Source organism: Bombyx mori, chromosome 15 (assembly GCF_030269925.1).
Source record: "Bombyx mori chromosome 15, ASM3026992v2".
NCBI classification, from domain to species: Eukaryota; Metazoa; Arthropoda; class Insecta; order Lepidoptera; family Bombycidae; genus Bombyx; species Bombyx mori.
The window spans coordinates 7,807,469-7,835,314 of NC_085121.1; the positions used below are offsets into that span (position 1 = coordinate 7,807,469).

Here is a 27,846-nt window from a genome sequence, read left to right on the forward strand (position 1 = left end):
GATGTTTTTACGACCATACGCTATTTAATGTGTTGCGGAACATTCGCATCTTTATGTTACATCACAATACAAAAAATATTCGTCCATAGTTTAGGAATTATTAATTAAAAAAAGTTGAGTGGTTCATTGATAGCGTTTCGGCTACGGGAATTATTCTTTTACACCCTGTATCACCGGAACAATGTAGTGTTCTTTATATAAATAACTATGTAATATTTGTGAAAATCGTTTACCGGAATATCTAAGGCGGCTGTACCGACAAGTGCCAAAATTCGCATTGTTTTCCATACTTCTTCTTGCCCTTATCACACTATCTGAGGTTGGCGCAGTGTGTCATCTCAGAACCTTCACACGCATACCCTCTCACACCCAGTCCATCCAAGTTTTTAAGACACCGCATCAAATTACTGTGAGCCGCCCTGTCTTTGGTATATAAAACTAGAAATGGTTGCGTCATAAAATAATTATCGTTTTATAATTTTATATTTAACTTTAATAAATAAAGAAGGTATGTAGTAAAATGTCGGCTATTTTCAACTTTGAGCTTAATACGAGGAATTGCGGACACATTCAGTACGGTTAAATTGTAGGCAGCGGCAATTCTGTTTTTATAATGACGATTTCTATAAGCATTGCTATAGCAGTCAGCTTTCGCCACGTGGTCCGTAGACTCCTTTGTATTTGTTGTAATAAAAAAATAATTTAAATTTTATATTCCCATTTCTTTGCTAGTATAAAGTTAAAATTCAAGGACCTAATATAAAATTAACGTGTTTTTGTTGACATTATCGATAATCGTTTTTCGATGAGCTCATCACGACGGGGTCCTACAAAGATAATTCAAGTATCGAAACAAAACCGCTTAGTTTCGTAAATAGGAGACATTTTACTTAATAGATAAAACTGCATATCTAATTGGGTAATCGATATCCCACTGTTTAAGTACTTTTGAAGACGTCATGGCGTTAGCAACCTCCATTTAAAATGAGTGCAACAGCGTTGACGAACCATTTTGGGTCTAAGTTATTGTCAGTGATTCCAAACTATTTGAATTTCTACTACCAACTTTGAAAATGTTTATTATTTTGTCTGCAATATTACTTATTAGTGTGAAAGCTGCACCTGTTCCCGATGAATTAGTTGGTAAGGTATATTCATGTTTATTACTGTCTCTTTTTATTTGGTTTTATAACAAACACTGTCTTTATGTCGATACATGCTCTATTGCTATAGTATAAAACAAAGTCGCTTTCTCTGTCCCTGTATCCATATGTATGCTTAAATCTGTAAAACTACGCAACGGATTTTGATGCGGTTTTTTTAATAAATAGAGTGATTGAAGAGGAAGGTTTATATGTATAACTAGCGACCCGTCCTCGCTTCGCTTCGGAAACATTAAATTTTATTATTGATAGCTGAGTCCCGCGATGTTATCCGCGGTTATTGACGTACCGCGGGTGAATCCGCGGGGAAAAGCTAGTCTAAATAAAGCTAGCCCAAGTTACTCCGTACATCATCAGCTACCTATCAGTGAAAGTCCCGTCAAAATCGGTCTAGCCGCTCCAGAGATTAGCCGGAGACGCCTTCAGCTCTAACACTAGGAGCAGGCTTACGGACCCCGGTAACCGTACTCGTCGAACTCGACAAAGAGTTCGCCGTGCAACCTAACCCATGAATCAGCTCGCTGAGTTTCTCGCCGGATCTTCTCAGCGGGTCGCGATTCCGATCCGGTAGTTGATTCATTCGTGAAGCAGCTGCTCTTGAGCTGTTAAGTCTCCTTCGGAGGCGCTCGGGTAGCTGTTAGCAAATCCCACCCCTCTTGGCTGAGCCTTTGCTCGCCCACCTGTCCTGGTGAAACTGAAAAGGCCTCCGCGCCACCAGTAATCCTTCAATCATAAAAAAAAAGATTAGCCGGAACAAACAGACAGACAGACAAAAATTGTAAAAAATGTTATTGTGGTGTATGTACCCGTATATAATAATATATTCATATGCATGTAGTAAAAAGAGGCTATTTCAATATTACAAACAGACACTCCAATCTTATTTATAAGTATCGATAACATCCATTAAATAGTGGAGAAATCAATAATAAATTACAGTTTCCGAAGCGAAGCGAGGGCGGGTCGCTAGTTTATTATAAATCTTTGCATAGGAGTAATTCATATGGAGTTCGACATTACCTGATGAATAATTTTTCGTGCGACAAGTTATTCATTAATTCGTAAGCAATTTCACATACACTAGAATCACTATTTTCTTTTTTTTTATTATTATTATTTTTTTATGTAAATTATAATGAAAAAATTATTTGTCAATTAAACATTTATATTAATTTACATATTTTAAAAAGCGTTTAACTTCTGAACATCCTTTAAAGAAAATATAATTTAGAGCCCTTTCTTTTTTGCAAGAAGATTAGTTCTTCCCAATCGAAAGTAAAACTGCTTTTGTTTAGTAATGTGCTTTCAATTCTGTTTTCCTTGGCACGAGATAATCCCATAATAATACACATACCTACACAAACATATAAATATCTTCAATACCTGATTTGATTGATATGAATTTGATACCATTGAGGATATTTCTTACGATGGTCCTGAATAAATTATAATAAATAAAAACAGGCAGATGCACGCACATGTTCGCTGTATTATTCCAGGAATTAACGATTTCCAATTCACTTCATATTACCTACACAGTATACGTACACAGCTGTAGGTACAGTACGTTGCTTGTATTATTTATTAGCAGTGTGTTTAGAATGTGAACTAGCTTTTTGTAGTGTGCTATTCTAGAATGTACTCTTATCATTAGTAGGTACTATTCGAGAGATCTATATCGTATTACATAGGCGGTAGGACTCTTGTGAGTCCGCATGGGTAGGTAACACCACCCTGTCTATTTCTGCCGTGAAGCAGCAATGCGTTTCGGCTTGAAGGGTGGGGCAGTCTTAACTATACTGAGACCTTAGAACTTATATCTCAGGGTCGGTGGCGCATTTATGTTGTAGATGTCAATGGGCTCCAGTAACCACTTAACACTAGGTGGGCTGTGAGCTCGTTCACACAACTAAGCAATAAAAAAAAAACATAGATACTGACTCAGTCGTGCATTATTTTACGCCGAGGATCGTGGGTTCGGTTCCTACATCGGGCAAACATTCGTGTGATGGACATGTTTGTTTGTTCTTTGTCTGGGTGCTTATTACCCATATAGGTCTATATTTAAAACGTATATATGTATGTATGTCAGCCTCTGGTGCCCATCACACAGAGAATCCTAATTTTGGGCCTGATGACCGTGCGTGATTTGTTCCCAGTTATTGATTATTTATTTAAATCCTAATTTCGATCGATCGATTTACGATTTATTTCATAACTTCCACGCCATTTGCACGCTTGATTACAATTACTGTAATCGGTTCGAAATATTAAAGTTCAATAATACATGAGCCTTACTTTTAAGGAGAATACGGGGATAAATTCGAAGGAGACATGCTGCTGACCGAAAAGCAAAAGCTTGCCATAAACAATGCTATACTCATTCCGATAGAGGCACCCGTCACGTGCGGACGTGCTCATCGTCCACTCGATCGCCCGGTCTTTGTTCGCCCGGCTTTTGTTAGCCCGGCCATTGTTCGCGCGGCCTGTGTTCGTGGTACATCTGCCGACTAAGTGCTCTTTCTGGAAGTTTTTATTTGTTTTGTTTCCTTTTGTTGTTTCTGTGTTCGTGGTACATCTGCCGACAAAGTGGTTTCCTGCAAGTATTTATTTGTTTTGTTTCTTTTCGTAATTTCTGTTTTTTTGTGCTTTTTCTTTGTCCTGTAGTAATCGCGCCGCATTGCCACCTGTGTTCAATAGAACCGCTCAGGTCCGAGAAGTTGGGGCCTCGCCGCAAGGCGAGTGTTTTCAAGACCCGGGGCCGCCCCACCTGGGTACTCAGCGATCATGGACGCTGTATTCGCGGAATTCCTCCGACTTCGCCACCCACAGCTCGCCTCGGAGTTTTTGGCCTTCAAGGCCAATCACACTGCGAGCCCTCTCGAGGACTCCGCCGCGCTCGCTGCTCCTGCGTCGCCTGTACCTGCGTGCAGAGCTTCTGCATTGAGCACCGCAGCCTCTGTCGTGCCTGCCGCTCCCGTGTCGCCTATACTGGCGAGAAAAGCTGCTGCGTCGTCCGCCGTGACCATCGTTTCAGCTGAGCGATCATCCGCGGCCTCCGTCGCGCCCTCTAAAACACCTACACTTGCTCGTAGGTCGCCTGCACCCGCCTCCTCGTGCTCCGACTCTGACTCGGACATGGAGGTCGACCTCGCCCCCGCCTCATCGACGGATGGATTCACCCTGGTACAGAAGGGTAAGAAGCGTGCCGCGGAGTCTCGAGCTCCCGCGGCCGCTAAAATTAGCAAAGCCGTGAACGCGTCGCGCCCCCGCCCTCAGACTCCCGTTGCGCCCCCAGCCCGTGCCACTCCGTCGCCGCGTCCGGTGGCACAAAATAAAACCCAGACCCCTCCCCCGGTTATCCTTCAGGAGAAGGCAGCTTGGGATCGAGTTTGCCTGGCCCTTAAGGCCAAAAATATAAATTTCACGAATGCCCGTAACCTCGCGAACGGCATTCAAATTAAGGTTCAAACACCCGACGACCATAGGGCCCTCTCTTCTTACCTCCGTAAGGAGCGTATAAGTTTCCATACGTATACGCTCCAGGAGGAGCGCGAACTCCGCGTTGTAATACGCGGAATCCCTAAAGAGTTAGATGTAGAGCTCGTAAAAGCCGACCTGTTAGAACAAGGCCTACCAGTGAATTCTGTGCACCGTATGCACACCGGTCGCGGTAGGGAGCCATATAATATGGTTCTAGTCGCTCTCCAGCCTACCCCCGAGGGTAAGAAAATCTTTAACACACAGACCGTCTGTAGGCTCTCTGGTATCGCTGTCGAAGCCCCCCATAAAAAAGGCACTCCTAGCCAGTGCCATAACTGTCAATTGTACGGGCACTCTTCCCGTAACTGTCACGCGCGCCCCCGATGTGTTAAGTGTTTGGGCGATCACGCCACGGCCCTCTGCGCTCGCGACCAAAAAACCGCGACGGAACCGCCTAGCTGCGTCCTGTGTCGAACACAGGGTCACCCCGCGAATTACCGTGGTTGCCCCCGAGCCCCTAAAATAAATCGCCGCGTCGCCCGCCAAAACCGCCTCCGAGCTTCCGGCCCAGACATCAAAGCCTCGGCACCCTCTGCGTCGCAGGCTAAGCCAGCGTTCGTTCCGGCGGCGGTGCCCAGTGTCTCGGCCTGGGCAAAACCGCTGCCGTACACGAACACGGCTACAACTCCCTCCTCCGCGATTCGTCCCGCCCCCGCGACTCGTCCCTCTCCCGCGACTTGCCCTCCGACCGCGTCCGATAATCTCGCTTTAGCGATCGACTTCTTTCAGTCGATCAACTTTGAGCGCGTTAACGCTTTGGGCGACGCCATTCGCGCTGCCTCCACTGCACAACACTTTATCGCCGTTGTGCAGGAATACGCCGACGTATACGCGTCATTAAATACGTACGTCCTCCCCTCACTCCGCCGGTAATCAATGGCGTATATAAGTAGAATAAAGCCCCTATCCGTAACGATAGGATTTTTTAACGCTTACGGTCTCGCAAATCAACGTGATCAGGTTTCTGACTTTTTGCGTGACCACCAAATTGATATCTTTTTAGTGCAGGAGACCCTACTTAAGCCCGCGCGCCGTGACCCTAAAATCGCGAACTATAACATGGTCAGGAACGACAGGCTCTCTGCCCGTGGTGGTGGTACCGTCATTTACTATAGAAGAGCCCTGCATTGCGTCCCGCTCGATCCTCCCGCGCTCGCTAATATCGAAGCATCAGTGTGCCGAATCTCACTGACGGGACACGCGCCGATCGTTATCGCGTCCGTTTATCTTCCACCGGATAAGATCGTTCTAAGCAGTGATATCGAGGCGCTGCTCGGTATGGGGAGCTCTGTCATTCTGGCGGGCGACCTAAATTGTAAACACATCAGGTGGAACTCACACACCACAACCCCGAATGGCAGGCGGCTTGACGCGTTAGTCGATGATCTCGTCTTCGATATCGTCGCTCCGCTAACCCCGACTCACTACCCGCTAAATATCGCGCATCGCCCGGATATACTCGACATAGCGTTATTAAAAAACGTAACTCTGCGCTTACACTCGATCGAAGTAGTTTCAGAGTTAGATTCAGACCACCGTCCCGTCGTTATGAAGCTCGGTCGCGCTCCCGATTCCGTTCCCGTCACGAGGACTGTGGTGGATTGGCACACGCTGGGCATCAGCCTGGCTGAATCTGATCCACCATCGCTCCCGTTTAACCCGGACTCTATCCCGTCTCCTCAGGATACCGCTGAAGCCATAGACATCTTAACGTCACACATCACCTCGACATTAGATAGGTCATCGAAACAAGTTGTAGCGGAGGACTTCCTTCACCGCTTCAAATTGTCCGACGATATTAGGGAACTCCTTAGAGCTAAGAACGCCTCGATACGCGCCTACGACAGGTATCCTACCGCGGAAAATCGTATTCGAATGCGTGCCCTACAACGCGACGTAAAGTCTCGCATCGCCGAAGTCCGAGATGCCAGATGGTCTGATTTCTTAGAAGGACTCGCGCCCTCCCAAAGGTCTTACTACCGCTTAGCTCGTACTCTCAAATCGGATACGGTAGTAACTATGCCCCCCCTCGTAGGCCCCTCAGGCCGACTCGCGGCGTTCGATGATGACGAAAAAGCAGAGCTGCTGGCCGATACATTGCAAACCCAGTGCACGCCCAGCACTCAATCCGTGGACCCTGTTCATGTAGAATTAGTAAACAGTGAGGTAGAACGCAGAGCCTCCTTGCCACCATCGGATGCGTTACCACCCGTCACCCCGATAGAAGTTAAAGACTTGATCAAAGACCTACGTCCTCGCAAGGCTCCCGGTTCCGACTGTATATCTAACCGCGTTATTAAACTTCTACCCGTCCAACTCATCGTGATGTTGGCATCTATTTTCAATGCCGCTATGGCGAACTGTATCTTTCCCGCGGTGTGGAAAGAAGCGGACGTTATCGGCATACATAAACCCGGTAAACCAAAAAATCATCCGACGAGCTACCGCCCGATTAGCCTCCTCATGTCTCTAGGCAAACTGTATGAGCGTCTGCTCTACAAACGCCTCAGAGACTTCGTCTCATCCAAGGGCATTCTTATCGATGAACAATTCGGATTCCGTACAAATCACTCATGCGTTCAACAGGTGCACCGCCTCACGGAGCACATTCTTGTGGGGCTTAATCGACCAAAACCGTTATACACGGGAGCTCTCTTCTTCGACGTCGCAAAAGCGTTCGACAAAGTCTGGCACAATGGTTTGATTTTCAAACTATTCAACATGGGCGTGCCGGATAGTCTCGTGCTCATCATACGGGACTTCTTGTCGAACCGCTCTTTTCGATATCGAGTCGAGGGAACCCGCTCCTCCCCACGACCTCTCACAGCTGGAGTCCCGCAAGGCTCTGTCCTCTCACCCCTCCTATTTAGCTTATTCGTCAACGATATTCCCCGGTCGCCGCCGACCCATTTAGCTTTATTCGCCGACGACACGACTGTTTACTATTCTAGTAGAAATAAGTCCCTAATCGCGAAGAAGCTTCAGAGCGCAGCCCTAGCCCTAGGACAGTGGTTCCGAAAATGGCGCATAGACATCAACCCAGCGAAAAGTACTGCGGTGCTATTTCAGAGGGGAAGCTCCACACGGATTTCCTCCCGGATTAGGAGGAGGAATCTCACACCCCCGATTACTCTCTTTAGACAACCCATACCCTGGGCCAGGAAGGTCAAGTACCTGGGCGTTACCCTGGATGCATCGATGACATTCCGCCCGCATATAAAATCAGTCCGTGACCGTGCCGCGTTTATTCTCGGTAGACTCTACCCCATGATCTGTAAGCGGAGTAAAATGTCCCTTCGGAACAAGGTGACACTTTACAAAACTTGCATAAGGCCCGTCATGACTTACGCGAGTGTGGTGTTCGCTCACGCGGCCCGCACACACATAGACACCCTCCAATCCCTACAATCCCGCTTTTGCAGGTTAGCTGTCGGGGCTCCGTGGTTCGTGAGGAACGTTGACCTACACGACGACTTGGGCCTCGAATCAATTCGGAAATACATGAAGTCAGCGTCGGAACGATACTTCGATAAGGCTATGCGTCATGATAATCGCCTTATCGTTGCCGCCGCTGACTACTCCCCGAATCCTGATCATGCAGGAGCCAGTCACCGTCGACGCCCTAGACACGTCCTTACGGATCCATCAGATCCAATAACCTTTGCATTAGATGCCTTCAGCTCTAATACTAGGGGCAGGCTTAGGGACCCCGGTAACCGTACTCGTCGAACTCGACAAAGAGGTCGACGTGTAACCTAACCCATGCATCAGCCCGCTGAGTTTCTCGCCGGATCTTCTCAGCGGGTCGCGATTCCGATCCGGTAGTAGATTCATTCGCGAAACAATTGCTCTTGAGTTGTTAGGTCTCCTTCGGAGGCGCTCGGGCAGTTGTTAGCAAATCCCACCCCTCTTGGCTGAGCCTTTGCTCGCCCACCTGTCCTGGTGAAACTGGAAAGGCCTTCGGGCCACCAGTAAACTTTCAATCCTAAAAAAAAAAAAAAAAAAAAAAAAAAAACAATGCTATACAATCACGTAATGGATTAAAAAATGATACTTTACGTTGGCCTAATCGAACGGTTGTTTATCATATCGAAGAAGACGATTTTGGTAAGAACTTCTCACTAGTTTTTGTTTAAAATGAATAAAAATAAAACTATTGCAACGCTTGAGCAATTTGTAGAAGTATTATCAGAACTCCAGTAGCAAAATAATATTGAATGTTCTAAGAGCTACTTTCTAAGTCTAGAAAATTCTACAGTGCCTATTTTCGAATTCAATTGTTGTATTCACTATGAGGATATAGTTAAAAGAAATCGGGAATTGCCAGAACCGTTTCTTAAGTGCTCACAACTGTACAAAATGTTAACTTAACACATAGTTAGCAAAACGAAGCGATAACGTATAGAACACGTAGGTACATAAAAACAACCAATCAGACAAGAAAATCTACAAGCTAAATATAACAATAAACAATAAAACTTTTTCATTTGGTATGGTCGTTAAATAACATTTTTAGCCAAATCTGAGTCATAGGTTTTTTTCCTGAACAGATGATGAAGAAATTGAAATAATAATTGGTGGGTTATCTGAGTTATCGAATAAATCGTGTGTCGAATTCCGAGCCAGAGAAGGCGACGAGTATGCTGTGATTATAGAGGTGGGTTGAATTTGAACTACTTGTATTAAAAAAATTGCTGTTCATTGGTAAGCCTAATACTTGAGATTCTTTAGAATCACTCGGTGATTCGCGAGATAATGTCGCCCGGCAGAGTTGATATTAAAGAGCGATAGCCGCTAACAGTGTGCTTAGTGCGAGTTTTTTAACGTTCTCGATAGCGTAAAAGTTAACATACATTTGTGTGCAGTTGGAACAGCGCCCCTAGTGGCAAACACAGGCAAACGTTCGAACTCCATATGAATTTGAATTAACTTTTACGCTATCGAGAACGTTAAAAAACTCGCACTAAGCACACTGATAGCGGTTATCGCTTTCCGACTCGGCAGGCTGGTTTTGGTCTGGCGGGGTGTCCTGATACACCAGCATTACCGCCTGGTCGGCCTGACGGGCCGCTGATCTAGGTGGGGGACGTAAAGACGTTTTCGCCGATGACTACCTCAGTCAGGCGTTTGGGTTACCTATACTGGGTGTTAGGAGGCCGCTTCCGAAAACGAAGACAGACGATAGTAATAATGACACCTTTGTCTAAATGAGTACTGTAGAATGGCCTCGAGCAGGAAGAGATGGCGGGACATCGTGAGATGCGATAAAGGAATAATATCGTGTAATAAAAATCAAACCCGCAAAATTATAATTTGCGTAATTACTGGTGGTAGTCTTGTGAGTCCGCACGGGTAGGTACCACCATCCCGCCTGTTTCTGCTGTGAAGCAGTAATGCGTTTTGGTTTGAAGGGTGGGGCATCCGTTGTAACTATACTTGAGAACTTATATCTCAAGGTGGGTGGCGCATTTACGTTGTAGATGTCTATGGGCTACAGTAACCACTTAAAACCAGGTGGGCTGTGAGCTCGTCCACCCATTTAAGCAATAAAAAATTAAAAAGACGCATCAAGTCTGCCCCCTCCAACACTATATGACGATCACGACCACTCAGTCAAGAGTGACACGTTTGAGAAGAAGAAGAAATGTAGTGAAATTGAAGCTAAAATTTATTAAATCAAATTAATTAAATTATATTTTTAACTCTATAGAGTAGTGCGAACGGCTGTTTCTCCAGAGTGGGGTTTAGCAAAGGCGATCATGAGGATGGAATTAATCAAGTTCTAAATCTCGGTAAAGGATGCATTAGACACGGAGTCGTCATTCATGAAATGTTGCACACCCTCGGATTTTATCACATGCAGAGTACATACGACAGAGATGACTTTGTTAAAATCGTGTGGGAAAATATTGCATCTGGTACGTCAACCATCGGTATACAATTTTATTTTAAAACAGCGAAGAGAACGTATTTAATCCGAGGGGGTCCTTTAATTAGACTGTTTTTTTAGGGGTTTTATGACCTGGTAACTAAGACCTTTAAGTCATGTCTTATTTTAAAATTTATATTTTTATTTTTATGAAAAATGATAATATGGAGTGAAATGAAATGAAATGAAATGAAGATGATTAATTTTAGACATTAAACAATCGGGATGAAATTAAAGGAGATGATATGGGATGAAATATAATCTTAGTAAAATGGTGGTCATTTATTGAGATTTTTTCAGGGGACTTTTTGGGGGATCTCGAGAAGTTACGTCAAGCGGCTTTGTTTCATTTTCGCACATTTGTGCACTTTCACAGATATTAAACAGTTAATAAACCACCGTTATTACACATTTAAACCTGAAGAGACACTAAATAGACAAAATAAAACAAATCACATAACTTCACTCCTCGCGTTCCCGCCAAAAAATCCTGATTAGACTGAGCACTGCCGCTTCTGCACGCTATACTCTATTCCAATTACGATGTCCCATGAGACAGATGCTATTATTATGTTATTGTGTGTGTGTGAATTAATTGTATAATGATTTAGATTGATTGTGTATTTTTTTAATTATGTTTACGACCATGAACAAAAAATGATAGTTATTTCAAATTATGCGAAACGTGAAGAGTTACGTTCTAAGAAGTGTCAAAAGGGACTTCGTAATTGGAATGGAGTATAGTGGGCCCTTAACGACACAAACATTTCTTTCAAAGAAATATATGAGCATGAGCCTGTTTGAGCATGTATTGAGCATACGGTAGAAGAAAATTATTAATACATCATACAATGAGAAATAGAGGATATCAGTAAAATAGATAATCTCAAATAGATAGTCTCAAATTATTGTGTTCCTTTGTCCTTAGACCGTCAATAATAGACGAAGCTTAAATTTATAAAATCAGATGCAACAATTTCAAGCAATCGATAGTTTTTTTTTTTTATTTCATAGCTACGAAAATTTACAGGACATGAACATAACTTTGAGATGTACAAGAATGACACAGTGACAGATTTCGGAGTTCCCTACGACTACGGTAGCGTAATGCATTATTCAGAGCATGCGTTCTCTAAAAATGGAGAAAAAACAATAATTCCGTTGCAGGTTTGATCATTATTATATTAAAAACTTAAACTTAACTTAAACCTTAATTAAAACTGCTTTTCAATAATCCGTGATCACGAAGAGTGTATAAGAAACGACGGAAATAATATAATGACGATAAAAACACGAAATTAAACCGTAAACATAGTTTTAAATATGCTCTCAACTCACGGAACGCCAAGAAAATATCTTAAGTAATATTTAGATTAATAACATTCTGTTTCACTTCGCTATGATTAGATTGTATGAGAAACATCAATTTCTTGGAAGTACCTACTAATCTAGTACGATCAAAGTCCGATAGACTTTGTATTAGATTATAGCTTATATGCTTTCCGATTTATAAGCTACTTATAGCGTTATTAGGTTTTTGCGTGAAAGCGTCCATTCATTCTCGCAATCTTTTGCATTTTGAAATTTTAACTGTCTAGAAAGCAAACAAAGCATCGTATTTAAAATTTAATATAAAAAAATAATTCTTAATTTCGAATTAAACGAGTCTCTTAAAATCGAAGGAAAGTGCTCTTCTTTTACCGCGAAAAACCAAAAATATACGTTTTTGACGGCAATCATGTTATAGCTGCTGTGCTGCGCGAAAGTGTTTTAATCTAGTGACTTTAATTGTAAATAGGCAGAGCACCCGAGATAGGCCCTTTAGAAGAAAATCACATCCACATTCTACGACACGTAAATTAGCAGAAATTATAAGTTTACAAAAATCGAATATCCGCGAACATTTGTTAACTCAGTATTCAAATAATCCCAGGCGATTTGGATCTAAATTCTAACTGATGCAATTATAAGTTCACCACGAGCCTCAGATAATTTACTTCAATAATTATTGATACTAGATATTATGTAGTTCGGTTACATTTATATGTAGTAGGTATATACATAATATATGCGAAGAAAATGAGTGTTTTCGCAATTCATTTTACGTTGTACCGTCCGTAACACAAGTATTGAGAACTTGTGTATTATTATTATTATTTTTTCACATCATTATTGCCTTAGTAGGCAGACGAGCATACAGTCCAACCTATGGTAAGTGGTTACCGTCGCTCATGGACTTTAGCAATGCCAGGGGCAAGTCGCTGCCTACTACTGAACACTCTCCGCGATATAAATCACTAATTAATGAATAAAAATTGCTTTCAAACTTTATTATTGTTTCAGGAAAACGTGAAAATAGGTCAGAGAGATGCTTTATCTATCAGCGATATAGAAAAGTTAAACAAAATGTATTGTGCTGACGAGAACCTCGCACGCGCGCCTCTAAACTAGTTTTTGTCACCGATTTATGGTGGTGGCTTTTTAGTCCTTCGATTCTGCCGATACAAAATTGTCGTCCTATTATTATAGCAATATTAAGTTTTTCTTACTATCTATCTCCTTGTTTTGTTTCATTGAATAATATGTATTTTTTTGCTGTGGTACAAATAAAACGACATTGTCATTTTCTCAATGATTTTCAATTATGAGTTGAATATGTTTAACCCTTTGACTGCCAGATCACTGTAATTATATCGATTTCTTTTACTAAGCGACTAATTTTGCTTTCTTTTGTTTTTATTTATTTATTTGGCATAAAATACACATCAAAAACTGAAAAAAGATACACACTAAAAAACAACAAGTAAAAAACCTGGCTGGCAACATAAGCCATGTGTGCATAATGTATGTTTTAGTCATTTTGATCTCTTAGAAGTAAATTCATTATCAGTATCTTCGGATTCGTCTCTCCCAGAGTCTACTAGATATTCCGGCGTTTTAGTAACAGAAATCGATATACCTAATTACTTTAGTGCGCCACGTAGGGTACTGTTGATCTACATGGCAGTTAACGTGTTAAATACCCACCAAGACTCTTTATCAGCGATCTCAGTACAATCACGTCATTTCGGATCCTCCCGATCCACTAACGGTGGTTTTAGGTACCCCAAGCACCGGACATCGTCCTCGTCGCTTGCGACGAAGGGCTCGGCGAGTAAATTAACCCACAGACACAGCCCGCCGAGTTTCTCGCCGGATCTTCTTAGTTGGTCGCGTGTCCGATCGACTGGTAGATTCTGCGAAGCACGGCTCTTGCTAGGGTTCGTGTTAGCAACATCGTCAGGTTTGAGCCGCGTGAGCTCACCTACTAGATAAGGTTACGCTGATATGGTCTCTCTAGACCATCAGCTTAGGTAAGAAAAAAAAATCTGTACAACAAAACAGCAGTCTCATCAGCACAAAAAAAACGACGTTAACGTCACAATGGTTCCGGCAGATATTGCACATCTCATTGTTTTTCGTGTTAACATTACATAGATTACCCGCGATTGCTTGATTGAGAGTAATCAGAGTGGCTTATGCGCCAGATTTCACTATTGTAATTTAGCTCACGAATCGTTTCACGTGTTCTTAATCGAGCTCTGAAACACCGTCGAAGCATTCATGTTATCTATGTTGAGTAATAATCTGAAGTCGTTTAGACTAAGCCACCAGTGCTTACCTAATCACGGAAACAATAGTCATAACATAACTAGGTAGCGATATTTCTAATTTTTAAATGCCATAATAATTTTTAAAGGCACGTCTAGTGATAAGCAGTTACTGGCGCAAATAGATATAAATTCCACAACGTAGATGCCGCCAAGTTATTAGTTAGACATATATTTATATATATTTATCGTATCTTCCATGGTGAGTACTTTGAAGAATAGTTCGACATGATCTCTTAATCTCTTTTTTAACATCGCGCTGCCGGAGTAGAGTTTATCCATATTATCAGGAACTACTGTGTTCATTCATATTGGGCCTCCTTGCCAAGTACCATCCATATTTGGAACCCATACGAAAGTACTGTGCAGGGTAAGACCGTGTTTTTTCAAACGCTATAATATGTCCTTTTTTAAACAAGGCTTGAGAACGGCCCTCAGCAGTAGGTCGCGGGATGGCTGTACTCCTGGCTCTTTTGATCTCTACTTTTAGCAAAAGGCAATTTCTTCCGATTTGTTTTTTGTCTTTTGTTTAAGGAGGCCTCATGGCCTCATGAAGGCCTATGTGTTTAACTTTTTCTATTGCCCTTGTAGTCAGCCGAGAATAAGGCCCATCTGATGGTGAGTGGTTACCATCGCCCATAGACTTCCGCAATGCTATGATAGAGACAAGCCGCTGCCTACTGTTAAGCTCTGTAAGTATATTTCTAATGAAAAGCAGGCTTATGAAATGAGGGGCTTCTTACTTCAGTAACGACGAACTCGCATAACCGTTCATAATTAATGTTACCGCCATAGGATTTAAAATTCAAAAAAATCTTCCTAAGCCTACAAGATAAAATGCTTCAATTGTCAAAATTTAAAATTGTACACGTAACGGTTTAGGCTCTGTCTTGATCAATCAGTGAATAAAGACACAAGCAATGACACATTTTACGTATTAATAATAGTCATTTTCTTTATATTTCTTTATCCGTTCGTCTGTCTACATCGCGTCGGAGTCAAGGACGACAAAGATCAAGTACTCACTCTTGTACAAAACAAGTGTGAGTACTTGATCTTATTCGTCCTTGACTTTTATCGGACTTTTATCTTTATTATTATCGAAATCGGAAAGCAATTCTTTGTGAAAAGTCGAGTAAATTTACAACATTTGACAATGGCATTGCATTGCGGAACGCCTAAATGGATCTAGTATTATTGAATGACTTTGTTTGGTCAAGTGACGAAAACGATTTGCGTGAAAAATGATTGTTGCGTCCAATACTGCTTGTGGTCATTCTCCTCAATCCACACAAGGTTGACGATCTTTGACGAGTGACAAGGAGCCTTAGCGATAGATTGCCGCTTGAATGTACCCCTGTCTTTGTTGATGTCCATGATCAACGATGATCAGTCAGGCACGTCTGTGTACGACGGCAATAAAGAGGAAAAAAAGAAGAACGTAATGTAATGCCTACTCAGAGTGTTTATAATTTATAAAATTAACTTTTTTTTCATTTGTATCGAATCAATTTCCAAATAAGCCAAGGTTGTTTATCAGACCTTGACACGATCAATTACTATGCAATAATCTTTAATAATTATTACTTACTGAATTTTAAGAAATTCTTTAAGATTTTCAAACATTTTGAACAGAACACAACCTTTGAACTGACGAAATTTTACAATAATAAAAATAGAAGCAGTTTTATATTTTTTTGCTTGTTCTATATGGGTAAAAGAAATCAGGGTCCACGTGGTATTAAGTGATTACTATTAACTTATAGATATCATACCATGACTACCGCCACCCACATTCAGTTATGAAGTTGAAATTTAAACCTCTCTGTGGATGAGCTCACAGCCCATCTGGTGTTAAGTGGTTACTGGAGCCCATAGACATCTACAACGTAAATGCGCCACCCACTTTGAGATATAAGTTTTAAAGTTTCAGTATAGTTACAACGGCTGCCCCACCCTTCAAACCGAAACGTATTACTGCTTCACCGCAGAAATACGCAGGGTGGTGGTACCTACCCGTGCGGACTCACAAGTGGTCCTACCACCAATAAGAGTAACTGGAGCAGAGTTCATTCATACCATTCGGTTTTGGAATGGACTCTTCTTTATTGATATGAAATGTCCTTCTTCAAACGAGGTCAGAGGAAAGTCCTCCGTAGTAGGCTGAGGGTTGTCTGTGCCGAACGATAGTTTGCCTACAATGGCAATTAGACATAAATTGTATATGGGCTTATTGCCCTTCCAAAACCGGAACGCTTGACTGCTTAGTTTCAGAAACAAACAATGCAGCGTTACCAACTTGTGAGGCCCCACAAAATGTCTTACCACGAGAATTTAGGCATAGTGGGTTTTATTTTACTACATGATGAAACTCGTTCGTAACCAAGTGTTAAAACGTCAAGGATTACCCATCGGATTACCACGATTCGAAAGAAGTATATCGATAATGTAAAATAATAGGTAGTAAACTAGCTGTGCTTTTAAGCTGCCAATATTTATAGCTGGCAGTAACCGTTTGGGGACTATCATAGATATCAATCAGCCCTCCACTAGATGGATCAGCTATTTGATAGAAATAAAAATATAGAATATAATAATGTTTATATTAGAAGAGAGGAAGCTATTAAGTACCAATATATTTTAATTTATTTCCAATACTCGTTCTGAAGTATACCTATTGCAGAATTTAAACGTGCTTTTCGTTTTTCTTTCGGTGACTATTTGTTAACGGCCTTTGATTCAATTACACAAATTCTAAATTGAAGCCATTGTTATTCGATCGAAAGAGTAAAATGGACCGGTCGGTTTAGCAATTTGGTTTTGCACGAGTAATGCTAGTGCCGCGAAGAGGTGTGTAGAGGCGTTGTCACCAGACCGCGCTGTCGCAAGCGCCACTCTAAGGCAGTTGCCGGCCGACACCTTGTGAAATGGTCGTATCCGAAGGTATATTAATCTTCGCCCCACCCCGGCGGGTTTTGTTCTACACAAAAAACCGCACGATAACACAAAACGCTCGGCAAATCATAGTTTTCACTGGCATAAAACAAAAATAATGCTAATATTATTATTATTATGAGATGGAAATTTATGTCTAAAAACTTAGTTTTTGGGTACAATTAAAACAAACTTTATGAATTTAGATAGATAACAAGAAGCTCGTAGGTATTAGATATGGAGTATTTTAAATTATCAGTGCTTTCGATTTTGTTTAGTGTTATTAAGTGCTTGGCAATGTCACCTGATGAGTTAGAAGATTTCAAAGAATTTCTCACTCGGACTTCAACGTTGGATCAAAACCTCAGAAGTAAGTAGGTATTTTATTTTTAATTGTTTTAAACTGTGACCTTTGCCCACTGAGTTTCTCGCCGTATCTTCTCAGTGGGTCGCGATTCCGATCCGGTGGTAGATTCTGCGAAGCACTGCTCTTGCTAGGGCTGGTGTTAGTAAATTCTCTCAGGCTGAGCCCATGAGCAAACATACCTACCCATCCGGACGTAGCTGGAATTGCACCTTAGGCTAGCGGTGAAGTATGAGAAAAAAAAATCCACATAAATATATTTTAATATATAAAGTAGGTAACGGTTATTTCACTTTCTACTGTTGTAAAATCAGACACACAATCACTACCTATTAGTTGCTTAACAATAAAAAATATTTCAACACTTATACCATACATTTAATTGCAATTTTAAATATTGCTAAATCATACATTTGAAATGTAACATTGATCCGATTTTTTTTACGAAACAGGCCTGAAGTAAAATCTGTTTTATTAATCTATTCCTTTATAGGAAGTAAAATTTGTTAAAGATTTACAATCGTACGGTTTTCAGAGGGTTCTGATCCTGAACACGATTATGATGAAGACGGGTCAGTGTCAGACCACGCGTGGGAAGAAAGCGGAAAATTCGAGGGCGATCTCATCCTTAACGATCGGCAAAGGCGATTAATTGTTGAAAATATCATGGAAGGGCTCTCGCGCAACGGAGTTAAAGATAGCACTAAGAGGTGGCCAGATAACGAAGTAGTTTACTACATACAAAGGGAACATTTCAGTACGTATTCTCTGAAATATTATAACACACATCACGTCTAAGTTTCCAATAATTATGGAGCTCACTAATACGTTTATTATTTAATATAAATCATGTATTTATTGTAGGAGCGATAATTTATATATGTAGATGATAAAATAAAGGTAATGTTATTTTCCAGATGGCGGTCAAGTTCAAGCCATTCAAGAAGGTATTGACGATTTAGCACAAGCATCATGCGTTAAGTTCCGGCCGTACAAGAAAGGAGATCGCGATGCGGTTGTTATACAAGTACTCAATTTAATTTTACACTTCATTTATTTAGGCACAATGAATGACTAAGCAAACTAACGTGATAAAATATGATTTTTAGGGGAGTAGGAGAGGTTGTTTTTCCCAGGTCGGATACCAAGGTGGTTATCAGGTGCTGAACCTATCAGGTCGACATCCTGTTGGCCGAGGATGCTTTCGTCACGGGACGGTTGTACACGAGCTCCTGCATACGTTGGGATTCTATCATATGCAAAGTAGTCCCGACAGAGATGATTACATCGACGTTGTCTGGGAAAATATTTTGGAACGTGAGTAAACACAGATGTCCTCAATTTTTGATTATAGTTTACTATATAAACAATATTTTTAAAGACAAACTTGATTCATCACAGGGGAAACTATTCGCAAACATTTCTGCTACCGTATTCTACGATTGTAACACAATGGGAATATAAATGAACTTGAATTATTCATGTATTTAGGCAAACATTGACAGTGAATTCACTGTCACTAACTAACTAATTAGTTAAGCATGAGATTTGAAAGTAAATAAATTGATCAAAGGTGTTCTTCATCCTTTTTAAAAGAACATTTTTTTATTGATTAAATTACCTACGTATTTTTCCCCGGCACCACTAGTTCATAATTTAAATGTTCACAGCGGCAAGACATAACTTTCGCAAATACAACTCGTTTGCTGTATCCGACTTTGGAGTCGGGTACGACTACGACAGTGTCCTGCATTATAGCCGACGAGCTTTCTCCTCTAACGGTCAGGATACCTTGGTACCGAAACAGGTGAAACTTAAAAATGAAAGTTTTTTTTTTTAAAGGTTGTTTCTATGTTTTTAATCCGTATATTAACACACTTTAGAGCGGTGCCGACATTGGCCAGCGAGTGGGTCTATCCGACAAAGATAAACAAAAACTGAATAGAATGTACTGCGATGCTGACTCAGAAGGATTAGGAGAATTAGACGAATCTACGGAAGCTAGTATTAAGAAGAAAAAATATAAGAATAAACCTTTTGATGGACACGGAATAGGGTACCATCAAGGTAAAGCCGTCGTGATCAAGCTATTGCCGACACCTGCAACCTTTAAACTAGTAGATGCACCAACATTTGATATGTTTGATTATTTTAGCAAAACGCCGCAAACCCTGCCAGCGACGAAAACTGAAGGAGAACATGGAACTGGAAAACAGATAACTCCTTCAGAGAATTACAATGACCGTAACCAGAAAATATTCAATATTGATTCCAATAAATTCATTAATAGTCAAAACATTAACACTGACGGCTTATCATCAGAGATTTTACAAGAAGGCTTCCCGGAGGCCTTACATCGTTTAACCAAAATCGTTAAGTCAAACGTATATCCGTCACAACCATCTGATAATTTGTTCAAAGTGAATGAAGATTACGGCGAACTGTACATACCGCCAAAATATTCGAGTCCAAAAGATTTAGAAGTTCCTACACTAAAATCGAATCAAAATTCAGCTGAACGATTTATTGAAAATCTTTATGTACATCCTAAACCTCATGGTACAAAAACGTTTTATGACGATTATACAATTTTACCGGAAAGTGTGAATAAAAACATCGATCAAAAAGAAAAATTTACGGATTTAAAATATCCAACTATCATCCATCATGAGAAACAGGAACAAGTCAAGAGTATTGCTAAAGAATATGTTTCTCCGGAATATGCTTCTCCAGAAAGTTATCAAGAGAGGCCCAACTATGATACCGATAATATTCACAACAATAAAAAAACAATTAAAGCAAGTGAATTTTATGCACCCCTCGGTATCAATACGCATGATCATTTATTGTACCAGAAAAAGAAATATAGGTCCCATCCAACAAGATTTGATCACGATTTTTATTCAAATTTGCCACAAAACGAAAAGACTCAAGACGAATTCCCTCATTATGATGAACATAATCAAAACCAAGACTTTAAACCGACAACCAGAAACAGCAAACATTATTCTGTACTTACTGTTCCATTGCCTTCAACGCAAAAGCAGTATCAGCCTACTTATAATAGTTATGACGCGTGAGAACCATAGGAGAGACCAAATAAATTCAGACACCAAGTGAGAAAGGTGATATCAGACGGTTTGGTAGAATATTTTTTTATTCGATGAATAGTTATTATTTATTCTTCTTCCACTCCATATTCACATGGTTTGGCTGAACTGACATATAAAACATTCATAGATACAATATATCATCGAATGATGCTGTGCGTCGTTAGTTTAATTTGTGATCATTTAATTAAGGTATTCATTGTAAGTAATAAAGTTTTATAAATAACAAAATTAACAGACGTCGTTTTTTTTTCCTACCTATGCTGATAGCCTTGAGAGGCTATTTCAGCTTCGCCCTAACGTGTGTAGGTGAGCTCACGGGGCTCAAACCGGAGTGTTGCTAACACTGACCCTAGCAAGAGCAGTGCTTCGCAGAATCTACCACCGGGTACGAAACGCGACCAACTGAGAAAATCCGGCGAGAAACTCAGTGGGCTGTGTCTATGGGTTAATTCGCTCGTCTAGCCCTTCGTCGCAAGCGACGGGTTCGACGAGGACGGTGACCGGTGCTTGTGGTGCCTAAAAGCACCGTTAATGGATCAGGAGGATCCGTAATGACATGCTTTGGGCGACGTCGACGGTTTACCATTCGGTCTACAGGATCGGGTATGCTGTTTCCAGCGGCCACGACAAGAGGGTTCTCATGTCGTGCCGCCTTCTCAAAGTGGCGGAGCGATGCCGACTCTAGATACATACTGACAGAGTCGAGCTCCAGGTCGTCGTGGAGATCCACGTTCCTCAGGAACCATGCTCCGACGGCTATCCTGCAGAATTGGAATTGAATAACCTGAAGGGGTTTCAAGTTGGTACGGGCCGCGTGACCGAACACTACGCTTGCATAAATGTACGTCATGATGGGGCGTATGGAAGTTTTCAGACGTCGTATCTCCTCTATCTACTTAAATACAGATTTCATACCGTTTGATCGTATTGTAATATATTCATAAAATTTTTGGCCCCAAAGGCATTGATAGCTTTTAAGTTCTCTTTTACCATTTTAATAACACTAAATACATTTGATGTGACGTTCATCTTCTACTGGACTGCAGGCTCAGACAATAGTTGAATCCAGTGAACGTTTTTATTGTGTTCATTATAATTCATTCGGATTGAGACTAAATGCTGTCGAATGCCAATGTCCAAAATCTTTATTAAGATTAATTAATTAATTCACTCGGCTTTCTTATTTGATTTTATGTTCAAATGTTTCATTTTGAGCGAAAGACGGCAACGAACAAGAAAATTAATGATCTGATATCACCTTATCTTCGTCTGGCTATCTATTGAAATATTTATTTTTGCTTAGATAGTCATAACGAATAATTTGTTTTGCCTGTGCCAATTTTGGAGCAGATTTTTTTTTATTGCTTAGGTGGGTGGACGAGCTCACGGCCCACCTGGTGTTAAGTGGTTGCTGGAGCCCATAGACATCCACAACGTAAATGCGCCACCCACCTTGAGATATAAGTTCTAAGGTCTCAAGTATAGTTACAGCGGCTGCTCCACCCTTCAAATCGAAACGCATTACTGCTTCACGGCAGAAATAGGCAGGGTGGCGGTATCCACCCGCGCGGACTCACAAGAGGTCCTACCACCAGTAAAAAGATAAACACATTGTAGAATAAATAGGCATTGCTCCTGTAAAAAGTAATTAATAATGTATTTAATTTGTTAGTTTTACCTATTTATAATAGTTTTTGAAATGTCATTGATATGAAGTAGTACTGTTATTTATTTCACTATACGATATAATTGATACAAAATAAGCAATGGTTTGACCAAAGCGTACTAAAGTAAACGTAAGGCTAATTTATAGAAAAATGTTACTGGATGTGTTTTAGATGTACGAGTAGGTACTCCTGGGAACAAATATTACTCATGGATCTTGAAGCAAAAATGGCTCGGAATTATAATCAGTTTCTATCAATCCTACCAGCTGTTGAAGGGCAGAATAGGCTAAGTAGTTTTGATAAAATATAACTTAGAATAATAGCTGTTGTAGTTGGTACCTAAATTTTTTTTATAATAATACGGGTTTTATCTCAATAAATGACTTTGTTTACTTTTTTTGTTTTATATGCATTGCGGTACTAGTAATATTGTTTATATACCTAGAAGTCGAGGTTGAAAATAGCGTTAACTAATTGTACTCAAAGTTAGGCGAGTCAGGACGTCTTACTAATATTACTTGCTCATTATTCATATTGTACTTTTTAAATTCTTATAAATCATACCAGTCCATATCTTAGGGTATTCTGTATAGTTATCTATAGGTATATTATTATAGTTAGTCACAACGATTACAATGAAGTTGTTCATGGTTGATTTTGATATTGAGCACGAACAAGTAAAAAGTAGAACATAAAGTAGTGTTAGGAAACCGACTAAAATTTCCTTTTCCTAATCCACGCCATCTATCGGCATAATGAAGAAATGTAACGCGCCTCCTAGCGGGCGAAGAAAAGAACTATAGTCGACGCTTTCGAACCGCGCGCGCGCCAAATTAAAAAAGTCTTTTAATTCAAAAATACTGTTTTTCGCAAACTTTGCGATTCAACTTGTGCGTGTGTCCGTGTATTAAAAACTCCAGCATCCAGAACAGTGCCCCGGGGACAGAAGACCACAAAATATAGAAAGCAATCATTTGTGAGTACCTTCCCCTTTTTAGTCGGTTTAGTTTCTGGGAATTTAAATTTAACTCAACAAACTTGTTTACACAACATAATTTGGCCCTATCGAGCCGGACATTTACCGAATACAACTTCAAAATAGGTAAATACTCAATATTTCACGTATAAACCTGCAAACCTGTAGGTACCTACACACGTCTTACATATCGGTATTATTTGCAGAATATTCATTCAATAGTTCTATTTATTGCAATAATACGCATATATACGTAGTCAAATACTCTTAATATCCATTTCTACGTCTATCATTACTTTAGGACTCAGTTTTAGTATATTTGGGTACGCGTCAAGCGGTAGTACATTTTTCTTCGAATCAAAATGGCTCCATTGTCCGACCTTCAAATAAAAATTAATACACTTAGAAGTCGTAAAGAACGATGTTTTAGACGTGTTCAACAATATTACGATCTAGCTAAAGCTGTGCAAAATAATACAGCAGAATTTAGTAATTTGTCTGTGCGGGTCAGTGACCTCGAGTCCACTAGGGAATCTTTCGAAAAAATTGTTGATGAGATTTCAGTTTTGGAGTTAAAAAATGACCCTAATTATATCATCGGTAACCAAGAGGTGCATGCCCTTGATGACCTCTATTTTGAGATTTTACGTATTTTTCAAGAACATGATTCGCATTCGAAGTCATCGAAACAGGAAAACAAAGGCGCATCGGAGCGCGGCGCTCAGCCTCGTTTGCCTAAAATCGAATTGGTTCATTTCGACGGTAGATTAGAAAATTGGATCACATTTCGTGATACTTTTTCCAGCTTAATTCATACCAATACAAGTTTAGGTAATATTGATAAATTCTATTACCTATTGTCAGTCGTAACTGGCCCTGCGCTTCAAATTGTTAAAAGTCTGCCGATATCAAACGACAATTATAATATAGTATGGACTAGCTTATGTGACAGATACGAAAATAAGCGTGCCATAGCTACGCGCTATATGGATAAGTTGTTTGCGTTCAAGCCGTTGTCTAACGAATCCGTGAACGGATTAAATTCCTTTTTGGAAACGTTTCAAGAGTGTGTTCAAGCCCTTGAGTTATTAGAAATTGGTAACTTAGCGGGATTTATTTTATGTTATATCGGATTGCGTAATATAGACCAGGTTTCAAGGCGTGAATTCGAACAAAAAATAGGTACAAACGAAATACCTGTTATCAAAACATTGATCGATTTTGTCACAAACCAGACCCGAATATTGGAAATGTCAATGAACACAAGTACTTTCTCGAAGCCGAGTACTAGTAAAACTTTTACTCCTTCGATTCAAAATAAATCCATTAGTAAGCCTACCACTAAAAATACAAATTTAAAAACTTGTTTAGCAAGTAGTACGAGCGCTGATAAGGCTGATTACGCAAAAAAGGGATGTTTGTACTGCAATAAACCCTTTCATTCAATTTATAAATGTTTCGAGTATATCGCACTAACACCTGTACAGCGCATTAATAAAATAAAGGAGTTGCATTTGTGCGAGAACTGTCTCCGTCAAGGTCACGCGTCTAATGAGTGCCCGTCGAAGATAACATGTACGGTGTGTAAAAACAGGCATCACCACACGTTGCATGTTGATTCTAAAACAAGTGTAATTACTTCGGATTTTAATAATTCTTGCAACGATAATTTTATTAATAATAACGAAGATCGAGTCTCGTTGACGTGTTCGACTGGATCTACAGTCATGTTGGGCACTGCGATTATACACGTATTGGACGTTTTAGGCAAATATCAACCCGTACGAGTAGTAATTGACAGTGGATCCCAATCTAGTTTTTTGACGAATGATTGTGCACAACGACTAGGACTCCCACGCCAAAAGTGTAACACACAACTGATAGGTTTAGGCGGAGCGGTAGTTCGTGATCACGGCATGGTTTTATGCAAAATCAAACCAACCACGTCCGATAATCCGATATTCAATTTAAAAACGGTTGTGGTTTCAAAAATTTCTGGTGATATGCCTTCGGTTAACTTTACAGAAAATTTAAAACTCGAATATAAAAACTTGTTGTTGGCTGACCCTACTTTCTATCGTTCGAGTCGCATCGACATGTTGCTCGGCAGCGACGTATTTCCGTTTATTTATGACGGTGGAAGGTATAGTCCGTCGCGGCAAGGATTACCGTTGGCGTTAAGTAGTGTATTTGGTTACGTAATTACGGGTCAGCTGTCTTGCAATAATACGAGTAACACTAGAAATGTATCAATGTGCATGTTAAGCAGCGAATCAAAAGTCGATGACTTAATTAAATCGTTTTGGGAAACAGAAAGCTTAGTCGCTGATTTGCCCAAAAACCCGGATGACGTCATCACTGAACAGATGTTTGTAAATGATTATAAGCGTGATAGTACAGGTCGATACATTGTTAAATACCCGTTTAAGCCTGACTCTGAACTGGGAAACTCAAGGCAAATTGCGATAAAAAGATATCAAAATTTAGAACGTAAACTGTCGCGTTTACCAGACCTACGGAAGGAATATAAAAAATTTATGGATGAGTACGCTTCGCTCGGTCATATGATTTGTGTCGGTGAGGTATCAGAAGTGGAATCAGGGTACGTCATTCCCCACCACTGCGTACATAAGCCTGACAGCAGTAGTACTCGTCTCCGTGTAGTTTTCGACGCGTCTTGTCAAACCTCAAATAATAAATCTTTAAATTCTGTTTTATACACGGGCCCGAAGTTGCAGGCTGATCTCGTGGAACTTTTGATACGTTTTCGGTTACGTAAGATTTCCTTATGCGGTGACATATCTAAAATGTACCGTTGTATTTTAATTGATGAGTCCCAACGTAAATATCAACACATTTTGTGGCGCGACTCGCCCAGTGAGCCCATTAAAGTGTACGAGCTGTGCACCGTGACGTATGGTGTAGCGAGTAGCCCGTTTCTAGCGATACGCACGCTACAGCAGCTAGCCGCGGACGAAGGCGCCCGCTTCCCAGAGGCTTCTCGTGCTCTGCGCGATGGATTTTTTGTGGACGATTTAATTTGGTCTGTGGATAACTTGGAAGAGGCTCTTAAGATTCAGCGGCAATTGGTCGAATTACTGAGGCTTGGTGGATTCGAATTACGCAAGTGGTCAAGTAATAGCGATCAATTACTTAAAGAACTGCCTAGTGATCAAGTTGAGCCCCCAGTGCAATTCGACGACGGTAAAACTATGTCTATCAAAATTCTCTGTCTACACTGGTTGCCTAAAGAAGACGCATTTTCTTTTCGTACTACACATACGGTAGATAATATTACGAAACGCTCAGTACTTTCACAAATAGCTAAATTATATGATCCCTTGGGATACGTAGCCCCGTGTATTTTTCTTGCTAAGAATTTTATGCAAAAATTATGGTGCGCTCAATTAGGGTGGGACGACACTCTTCCAAAGTTGTTACTCGATGAATGGTCAATGTTTTCATCTCAAATACCGTTTTTATCGAAACTAAAACACGACCGGCATGTCTTTGTCCAAAACCATACGGTCTCTCAAGTGGTAGGGTTTTGTGACGCGTCAACGGCTGGATTCGCCGCCGTCGTGTATATTCGCAGTCAAGACGTGCAAGGTAACGTTAACGTTAGCTTACTGTTATCGAAATCTAAGGTCGCGCCCTTAAAAACAGTATCAATTCCACGTCTTGAATTAATGGCTGCTCACTTATTGTCAAAAACTTTACGGTACGTAATCGATATTTTGGCCAAGGAAGTAGAAATTGGCGAGGTACTAGCTTTTACTGACAGTTCAGTTGCATTAACATGGATAAATACACCTGCGTTCAAACTAAAAACTTTCGTCGCCAATCGTGTCGCTAAAATTAATGAAAGCTCGACAGAGGTACAATGGTTTCACGTGAATGGCACTGACAACCCCGCCGATGTGTGCTCTCGCGGCGCCACGCCAGCCGATTTGCTGCTGATCGCAGATCAGTGGTTCCGTGGCCCTCGATGGCTATACGAGCCACCGCATACGTGGCCTGTCAGATCGATAACAGAGTTCAAAGGTGAACCATTGGAACTCAAACCTCTTAAAGAAAACACTTTACTTAGTGAAACGTCAAATGTGAATACGGACTTTTATTCAATAATACTTAAATTTTCAAACTTTAACAAGGTACTGCGTATATTCGCCTGGTGTTACAGATTTATAAATAATTGTAAAGCTTCTGTTGCTAATAGAGTAAAGGGTTCCTTACTTACTTCTGAAATAAATAAATCACACGATAAAATTATTCAAATTGTTCAATTAAAATATTTTGAGGATGACATTAAATCAATAAAAAAGGAAAATCGATGCTCGCAAAGCCTACGGAAACTCGACCCGTTCATCGATAGCCGTGGTCTCCTCATGGTGGGGGGTAGGCTTTCACACGCGGATTTGCCATTTACTCAACGTCATCCCGTGATTTTGCCCAAAAAATCGCATTTTACAAATATTTTGATAGATTACTATCACAAGGTCTATTT

At 40.6% G+C, this 27,846-nt stretch overlaps 2 protein-coding genes across 3 annotated transcripts; both read left to right on the forward strand.

The window, feature by feature from the left end:
• The first annotated feature begins 527 nt into the window (after window positions 1-527).
• Window positions 528-13,262, forward strand: LOC101746150 (zinc metalloproteinase nas-13). Its single transcript, XM_012692385.4, has 5 exons — window positions 528-1,143; window positions 9,257-9,363; window positions 10,417-10,624; window positions 11,666-11,802; window positions 12,979-13,262. The coding sequence occupies exons 1-5, from the start codon at window positions 1,074-1,076 to the stop codon at window positions 13,084-13,086; spliced, it is 630 nt and encodes a 209-aa protein (XP_012547839.1). The 5' UTR covers window positions 528-1,073; the 3' UTR covers window positions 13,087-13,262.
• Window positions 13,263-17,014: 3,752 nt separating this feature from the next.
• LOC101739271 (seminal metalloprotease 1) lies at window positions 17,015-20,924 on the forward strand. 2 transcript variants are annotated; one of them, XM_012692376.4, is made up of 7 exons: window positions 17,015-17,589; window positions 18,119-18,340; window positions 18,501-18,610; window positions 18,693-18,900; window positions 19,254-19,390; window positions 19,467-19,650; window positions 19,739-20,924. In XM_012692376.4, exons 1-7 carry the CDS (start codon window positions 17,457-17,459, stop codon window positions 19,801-19,803), a joined length of 1,059 nt encoding a protein of 352 aa, XP_012547830.1. In that variant the 5' UTR covers window positions 17,015-17,456; the 3' UTR covers window positions 19,804-20,924. The 2 variants fall into 2 exon arrangements, with proteins under 2 accessions (XP_012547830.1, XP_004928533.1); XM_004928476.5 differs by having other exon boundaries at window positions 19,467-20,924.
• Window positions 20,925-27,846: the final 6,922 nt, after the last annotated feature.

Bases quoted from the DNA above. Each gene is read 5' to 3' on its own strand.
- LOC101746150 (XM_012692385.4), top strand. From the start codon at position 1,074: ATGTTTATTATTTTGTCTGCAATATTACTTATTAGTGTGAAAGCTGCA. The intron at 9,364-10,416 runs GTGGGTTGAATT...TTAACTCTATAG, and splicing joins AGTATGCTGTGATTATAGAG to AGTAGTGCGAACGGCTGTTT. The intron at 11,803-12,978 runs GTTTGATCATTA...TTATTGTTTCAG, and splicing joins AAACAATAATTCCGTTGCAG to GAAAACGTGAAAATAGGTCA.
- LOC101739271 (XM_004928476.5), top strand. From the start codon at position 17,457: ATGGAGTATTTTAAATTATCAGTGCTTTCGATTTTGTTTAGTGTTATT. The intron at 18,901-19,253 runs GTGAGTAAACAC...AAATGTTCACAG, and splicing joins CTGGGAAAATATTTTGGAAC to CGGCAAGACATAACTTTCGC. The intron at 19,391-19,466 runs GTGAAACTTAAA...AACACACTTTAG, and splicing joins ATACCTTGGTACCGAAACAG to AGCGGTGCCGACATTGGCCA.